General features: G+C 43.7%; 1 protein-coding gene across 8 annotated transcripts in view; it reads left to right on the top strand.

Moving 5' to 3' along the window:
* The first annotated feature begins 274 nt into the window (after positions 1-274).
* LOC147031635 (upstream stimulatory factor 1-like) overlaps positions 275-9293 on the top strand; it is a 108137-nt gene continuing 99118 nt past the window's right edge. For 2 of the 8 annotated variants that reach the window (XM_085866129.1, XM_085866144.1), the window contains exon 1: positions 275-410. In XM_085866129.1, coding sequence (XP_085722255.1) covers positions 394-410 — 17 coding nt within the window. In that variant the 5' untranslated portion in view covers positions 275-393. Of the gene's footprint in view, positions 411-862; positions 900-9293 lie in introns of those variants that run through there. The other 6 variants (XM_085866107.1, XM_085866119.1, XM_085866136.1 and 3 more) reach the window with 6 other exon arrangements.

Below are 9293 nucleotides of genomic sequence, written 5' to 3'. Positions count from 1 at the left end.
TTAACGTTAAGCAATGTTTTTGAACTCGGCTCACGTGAAGATTATGTTTATTGGAAATCCATACTCGTATTTTTAAGAATTATAAACGTCGTATGAAAGAAATAAGAAATCAGTATCACCAAGTAAAACGATTGCAATACACCATCGTTAACATTCTCAAAATCAAGCATTGCTGTTTAGAAATTCAGAATTACATCTTCTGCGCTATTAATAGGGAATAAAGATAAATGACATGCATAGTAAATTACAAGAATAAATGTCAATTTTCATCAATTCTCGTTTGCGATGTGCTGAATGTGACTCGAGGACCCCAATCTCTGAGGGTGAGTAGGCCTTGGCGCGCCTGTCCGAAGGACCTTTCTATCAATCGCCCTTCGCGGAGCCTGCGTCGAGATGCTAGGTCAAAACAGGTGAGCGACGAGCGAACGGAGTCTTTCGTGGTTTTATCTGCGTTCGCCTCGTTCATCTTTAAGTCAAAGCAAAAGTCGCTCAATGAAACTATACTTTGTGTTTGTGAGTGCGGTAATTTTGTTTTGTAAATTTGTCTGGTTTTCTTTGTAGGTGTGTGTGTGTGTGTGTGTGTGTGTGTGTGTGTGTGTGTGTGTGTGTGTGTGTGTGTGTGTGTGTGTGTGTGTGTGTGTGTGTGTGTGTGTGTGTGTGTGTGTGTGTGTGTGTGTGTGTGTGTGTGTGTGTGTGTGTGTGTGTGTGTGTGTGGTCTCCAGAGGGTTTTATTTGTTTTTATTTTTTCCTTGTTGTTTGCATTTGACACTTTCGTTCATTGTTTAACTTGGACGGACCTTTGTGGCGGAATTTTTCCTTGCTCGAAGTTTCGTGGCGTTTCAAGAGCTGGTGTTGTGGAACATCCGTCCCGTTTGTTATGGCTGGGACAGGCCCTGCTGGTGATTTCAAACTTTTCCTGCTTGGCCACATCAGGGATTCAATTTTGGGATATTGTGTAGACGTTTCTGCACCATCAGATGTGTTTGGGATTCCAGAACGACCTCCCGAAAAACACACGTACACACATACACACACACGTACACACACGCACGTACACACACGTACACACACACACACACACACACACACACACACACACACACGTGCACACATACACACATACACACACGTACACACACACATACACACACACGTACACACATACACACACACACGTGCACACATACACACACACACACGTACACGCACACGTACACACATATACACACACACGTATACACACACACGTATACACACACACACATACACACATACACACATACACACACACATACACACACACGTACACGTACACACACACACACACATACACACACACGTACACACACGTACACACACATACACACATACACACACATACACACACACGTACACACACGTACACACACACATACACACACACATACACACATATACACACACACGTACACACACATATACACACACGTGCACACATACACACACACACGTGCACACGTACACACACACACACATACACACACGTGCACACGTACACACATACACACACACGTACACACACATACACACACACGTACACACACACGTACACACACACGTGCACACATACACGTACACGCACACGTGCACACATACACACACACGTACACACACATACACACACACACGTATACACACACGTATACACACACACATACACACATACACACACATACACACACATACACACACACGTACACACACACGTACACACACACGTACACACACATACACACACACGTACACACACACATACACACACACGTGCACACATACACACACACACATACACACATACACACACACACGTACACACACACACGTACACACACACACGTACACACACATACACATACGTACGTACACACACGCACACACACACACACACACGTACACACCCACGTACACACACACGTACACACACACGTACATACGTACGCACACACGTACGTATACACACACGTACACACACATACACATACATACGTACGTACACACGTACACACACACACACACACACGTACACACACACACGTACACACACGTACTCACACACGTACGCACACACGTACGTATACACACACACGTACACACGTACGTACACACACACACAGTAGTCGTCGTACAGTAAGTAGTGTAACATATTTTCATGTTGATCTCCCAGCCTGGTTCATAGGTTATGTTGCTACATCATGGCACATTGCAGGGAGTCAGCACATGCTACATCCTTGCTCTGTCCAGTGTGGGTTTAAGTCCCCTTTTGAAAGTTCGTCCACATTACAGATCTCTTGCCATGCGTCTATGATTCGCTTCCTGAAGTCGTGACTCATTCTGTTCACGTTGTGCCGCCTCCTGGCTCCGTGGAGTGCCCATGAGTTGTCGGTGGGGGTTGGGAGGGATGAGATGGGTCAATTTTCTCAATTCCTTTTGCTGTAGTTGTATATAACCTTGATTATATCCCCTTGCAAGGCTTGATGGTTAATGTTGCTCGCTGAAGATCCTCGGGTCTCGAGTTCAAGTCCCTGCGTGTCATTGAATTAGCACCAGGTGGGTTGACTCAGCCCGCCATCCTTTCGAGGTCGGCAAAATGAGTAACAGCCTACTGGTAACCGGCACTGCCACAAATTATGCACTGTCCTCCCAGACAATTATGCAGCCAAGCAGAATTATATATATATATACATACAGTGGGGAGAACAAGTATTTGATACACTGCCGATTTTGCAGGTTTTCCCACTTACAAAGCACGTAGACGTCTGTAATTTTTATCATAGGTCCACTTCAAATGTGAAAGACAGAATCTAAAGCAAAAATCCTGAAAATCACATTGTGTGATTTTTACATAATTAATTTGCATTTTATTGCATGAAATAAGTATTTTATACATCAGAAAAACAGAACTTAATATTTGGTACAGAAACCTTTGTTTGCAATTACAAAGATCAGACGTTTCCTGTAGTTCTTAACCAGGTTTGCACAGACTGCAGCAGGGATTTTGGCCCACTCCTCCATACAGATCTTCTCCAGATCCTTCAGGTTTCGGGGCTGTCGCTGGGCAACACAGACTTTCAGCTCCCTCCAAAGATTTTCTATTGTATTCAGGTCTGGAGACTGGCAAGGCCACTCCAGGACCTTGAGATGCTTCTTACGGAGCCACTCCTTAGTTGCCCTGGCTGTGTGTTTCGGGTCGTTGTCATGCTGGAAGACCCAGCCACGCCCCATCTTCAATGCTCTTGTTGAGGGAAGGAGGTTGTTGGCCAAGATCTCGCGATACATGGCCCCATCCATCCTCCCCTCAATACGGTGCAGTTGTCCTGTCCCCTTTGCAGAAAAGCATCCCCAAAGAATGGTGTTTCCACCTCCATGCTTCACGGTTGGGATGGTGTTCTAGGGGTTGTACTCATCCTTCTTCTTCCTCCAAACACGGCGAGTGGAGTTTAAACCAAAAAGCTCTATTTTGGTCTAATCAGACCACATGACCTTCTCCCATTCCTCCTCTGGATCATCCAGATGGTCATTGGCAACTTCAGACAGGCCTGGACATGCGCTGGCTTGAGCAGAGGGACCTTACGTGCACTGCAGGATTTTAATCCATGACGGCGTAGTGTGTTACTTATAGTTTTCTTCAATACTGTGGTCCCAGCTCTCTTCAGGTCATTGACCAGGTCCTGCCATGTCGTTCTGGGCTGATCCCTCACCTTTCTCATGATCATTGAGGCTCCACGAGGTGAGATCTTGCATGGAGCCCCAGACCGAGGAAGATTGACTGTTATCTTGAACTTCTTCCATTTTCTAATAATTGCACCAACAGTTGTTGCCTTCTCACCAAGCTGCTTGCCTATTGTCCTGTCGCCCATCCCAGCCTTGTGCAAGTCTACAATTTTGTCCCTGATATCCTTATACAGTTCTCTGGTCTTGCCCATTGTGAAAAGGTTGGAGTCTGATTCATTGAGTGTGGACAGCTGTCTTTTATGCAGATAACGAGTTCAAACAGGTGCAGTTAATACAGGTGATGAGTGGAGAATGGGAGGGCTTCTTAAAGACAAAACTAACAGGTCTGTGAGAGCCGGAATTCTTCCTGGTTTGTAGGTGATCAAATACTTATTTCATGCAATAAAATGCAAATTAATTATTTAAAAATCATACAATGTGATTTTCAGGATTTTTGTTTTAGATTCCGTCTTTCATAGTTGAAGTGTACCTATGATAAAAATTACAGACCTCTACGTGCTTTGTAAGTGGGAAAACCTGCAAAATCGGCAGTGTATCAAATACTTGTTCTCCCCACTGTATGTATATATATATATATATATATATGTATATATATATATATATATATATATATATATATATATATATATATATATATATATATATATATATATTTATATATATATATTTATATTTATATATATATTTATATATATATTTATATATATATATTTATATATATATATATATATATATTTATATATTTATATATATATATATATATATATATATATATATATATATATATATATATATATATATATATATATATTGTTGTAGATTTCCACCCGTTCGGCGTGCGGACGACCGCTTAGCCCAATTGCGGCCGCACGCGCCCACAAAAAACACGCAATCTTGCAAAACCCAAAAAAGAAAGAACAGGCTCATAAGCCTTTATGATTTCTCAGAGCCGGGATAACAGAAGGGGCTCCGAGAGGCCGGGGAAGGTTACCTGGCTGCCCCTGGTGGCTCGATGGGCTCTTGTTCGGTGACCCTCGGTGTCTTTGCCCGGACCCCCGAGCTCCGACTGGCTCCCTTGGTCGTCCGGCCTTCACTGTGGCCTGGCTTAGCCGATGACGCGTTGGAAGAGTGAACGGGTCTCGACCCCGGCTTCCTGCTTGCGCCGGCGAACCTTCCAGCGAACCAACTGCCCGCACTCCAACACTCCGAACTCCGAACTTAGCTCCCACCTCCGAACTCTCCAGCTCTCAACGGGGCGTCTCTCCACTCCCAACTCCCACGGACTCCGAACTCCCCACACCAACTGCCTTTTCGGCCGGCGAACGCGGCTTTTTATCGCCCCAAGGGGAGGGGCCGCCGTGGGCTTTTTCCCCCGAAATCAGCGCCCTCCCCCTTTTCACCTTTGAACCTTCACCCAGGCTGGATCCGCTTCTTTCATTTCCGATTGGCCAGCTTCGTCAGAGGGTAAGGCCTTTTTGATCCGTTCTTGTCGTCAAACGCGGCCGTGTTGGAAATCACCGTCAAATGCGGCCGTGGGTTGTCGTTGTTGTGACGATGTGTTTGTTTTAAAATAAAGATAGAAAAGAATAACGGCTAACTCAAAGATTCACAGCCCTTTACACATCGGTGGGGATTCTAACCTAAAACACGTACTTATCGAAATAACTGATCTCTGGGGAACCTGAATGATGTTTTGTGAATTTCCACCACCATAACAATATATATATATATATATATATATATATATATATATATATATATATATATATATATATATATATATATATATATATATCTCCCCTTACCTTCTCCTGTAATCCAGTGAATACAGATTTATTCATCTCAATCTGTCAAGTTGTATGGTAGACTGCAGAGTTCTGGTATCAACTTGGTCACTTTCTCTGGACTGCCTCAACTTTATGTGCATCCAATGCATGTCTGGGGTTCCAGGCAATGTTCCCTCCCATATTCTAAAAGCAGGAGGTCAGAGGTAATGTTTCTGAAAGCACTTTTGATGAGGTCAAAAGCCTGTCTGGCTCTGTTCACAATAGTGGAGATATGCTGATGAAAACTCAGCCCACCATCAAATGGCATGCATAGTTGCATCTCAGTCACCTCAAGATCAGTGCAGTCCAAAGACTCGGTGTGTATTGCGTCGTTTCTACCTAAATGCACATTCTTAAAATTTTGTGGAGTTGAGAGGTTGCTGCCACAATTTTTGAGCAGTTTGCTCTCTTGTCCAAATTTTGTTGAATACTCAGATCAGATGACTGATTGTGTGTTGGTGCAGAAACTTGGAATCTTCAGCATACAGTTGAATGGTGCTAATCATGCCATTGGCAAAGTGATTCACAAATTTGATCAACGAGAGCAGTGATCTTCACCATTTTTTTTTAGAGGGGGGCCACTTTTTCCGATAAAATATCGGTGTGTGGGCCGCCACACCGCCTGCAGTACTCCGTAATGTCTGCTTTTCGGCCCTGCCCCCATGTACCCTCCTTCGTTGTGGTTAACTGGGTTGCAAGCAGAATTGTTTGTGCACTGCCATATCCTGATGTAGTTATGTTGCTTTTATGCTACATGTTGGAACACTCATTTGAAACCATTGGGTCAATTTGATAGTATTTATGGCGGATTATGAGTTGGAGGGGGGGGGTGGGTGTTTTCCTATTTGTGTATTATCAGCCGCATGTCAGGGGCTGCACTTTGGGCCGCCAGTGGCTTGCGGGCCTTGCAGTGAAGAACAGAGAGCTCGAGACTTCAGAGAATACAGGCTCACCCCATGCAGAGTTAAAGTATATAATTCAATTGAAATATAATAATGATTTTAAAGGTCATAGAAAAAAAAATCTGTAGGTTTACCGTCATTCATGCAGTGTCTTGTAAGTTTTATATACCACCTTAGTAGTCCCCTTCCGGAATCATCGGAGGGGAGTACGAGTTTGTTCTCCGTCTGTCTGTCCCACATCTGGTTTTTCAGACCTTTATTTTTTTTCAATACCCTTTAACATCTTCAAGTGAAATTTGGTCCATGACTTTATTATGAGTTATTTTTTCAGTTATGCCCTTTTTAGACTTAAGAAATATAACACACCAGCAGATCCATTGTTCAGCTGCCCTGACTCCACTCCACTGCTTGACAGCCATTGGCTGAACAGCTGGCCTGACTCCAACCAACAAAAATCATGTGCTGCCATTGCATTTAGCAGCACAGATCAGCAGGCCTCAGGCCTTTGGCCTTGGTGTTAGTCCATGGCCCAGTGCAATTGGAATGATCCCACGTATATGCTAGACGACTCGTGAACCTGTTGGGTTCCCGTTGTGACAGCGGTTGATGAAAAAAAAAAAAAAATCATTTCAAGAAAAAAAAACAAGATAGCTCCAGCGAACTATACCGCTGAGGTTTGTTTGCATTGATCAAGTACTCCCGAAGAGTACTTTACTCAATCGGGAATTGATTTTTTTTAATTTTTTTTTTTTTGTTGTCCGATTTGAACGAAACTTGATACTGCATGCCACAGGCGAATGGTGAGTAAGGTGGCCCTAAAATTTTTGCACTATCGTGTGCCGTTTTGGCTTTATTTCGGGAACATGCATACATACATACATACATACATACATACATATATACAAGGTGAGAGTTTTAGTAATATATACAGGGGGCTGCAAAAGTAGGTATACAGTAAGGATTATACCAGTATTATAAATGTGGTGCTAGGATTCATTTAATATGAGAATTCATTTAATTTTAACATTTGAGGGATTAATATGTTTATTATTGGTATGTTATTATTGATATGCTTGTATAATCAATAAAACATGTTTTGTGCGCACGTTTTGTTTTTCATTACTGTATACCTACTTTTGCAGCCCTATATATATATATATATATATATATATATATATATATATATATATATATATATATATATATATATATATATATATATATATATATATATATATATATATATATATATATATATATATATATATATAGTAGTTGATTTCCGCCACTCCGCGTGCGGACGACCGCCTTCAGCTCAATTGCAGTCGCGCGCGCCCACCGAACGTGACAATCTCGTCACAGCTCCCGGATCAACGCCGAAACCCAGCTTCGGGTGTTTTTAACACACCATAAACCAGCCAACTCTTCTGTCCACGCGCTACAGGGTCGATCGTCGAATTGTCGATGTACCTAATTATTCGCGCGGACAGAAATGCTGGGAGTTTATACCTCGATGGAGCCGGCATGGAAACGAGCCGCTTAAGCAGCTCGTTCCATATGCGATTGCCGAGCGGTTTATATCGCCAAGCCCCGTCGGACCAGGTGTACGTTTTATCGGCTTATAATCAGCCAGCAAACATTCCGAACGCATCATGGCAGTCAATGGCAGAAAGTGACACAACGAGCAGGTTAACATTCAAAAAATGGGGACATTTATTTCAAATGCACATATGCAATGAATGGGGGGATGGGGACAAGACACGAGCAAAAACCTACAGCCGATGTCTATTTATTATGTACATGCATTTAATCAGTTCTACTTAGGGACAAGGCACCGCAGACTTTCATGCAAAACCCAAGAAAGAAAGAAAGAACCGGGCTCGTGAGCCTTTATAATTGCTCGGAGCCGGGATGACCGAAGGGCTACCTGGCCCCCCTCTTGGTGACTAGCTGGGTCCTGGTTCGGCGACCCTCTGCGTCTTTGCCCAGACCCCCGAGCTCCAACTGGCTCCCTTGGTCGTCCGGCCCCCACTGCGGCCTGGTCTAGCCGACGACGCGCTGGAGGAGTGAATGGGTCGCCTCAGGCCTCCTGGTTGCGCCGGCGAACCCCCAGCAAACCAACTGCCCGAACTCCGAACTCTCCAGCTCCCAAGGGGGCATCTCTCCACTCCTACCGCCAACCGCAAGCCACGAACTCCAGACTCCAGACTCTCTCCAACGGTCCAGCTCAACTCCAACTTCCAACTCAATTCTACTGGCTTCTCGGCGTTCCAGCACGGCTCTTTATCGGGTTTGGGGGGTGCTCGCTCTTTCACCTTCGACCCTTCACCCCCGGCTGGCTCTGCCCCTCTCACTTTCGATTGGCCAGCTCCTTCAGAGGGTAAGGCCTTTCTGATCCGTTTTTCAAGTCATGCTTGCACGCGGACGTGGTTAAAATCACCGGCTTCACGCGGACGTGGTTGAAATCACCGGCTTCACGCGGACGTGGTTGAAGATCACCGTAAAACGCGGCCGTGGGTTGTCGTTGTTGTTAAAATAAAAGATAGAGACAGAATAACGGTTAACTGAAGATACACAGCCCGGCACATGAATAATTCCCGTTATACTTTGGTGGGGAAATCTAACCTGGAACACACACTTATCGACATAACTGATCTTCGGGGAACCTTAATGGTGAGCTGTGAATTTCCACAACCGTAACAATATATATATATATATATATATATATATATATATATATATATATATATATATATATATATATATATATATATATATATATGTATATATATGT

The sequence above is a fragment of the Eptatretus burgeri genome, chromosome 2 (assembly GCF_056783735.1).
Source record: "Eptatretus burgeri isolate ZD-2024b chromosome 2, Ebu_testis_v1, whole genome shotgun sequence".
Classification (NCBI taxonomy): Eukaryota; Metazoa; Chordata; class Myxini; order Myxiniformes; family Myxinidae; genus Eptatretus; species Eptatretus burgeri.
The sequence above is the reverse complement of the archived record's forward strand: the minus strand, read 5'-3'. Positions and strand labels throughout refer to the sequence as shown.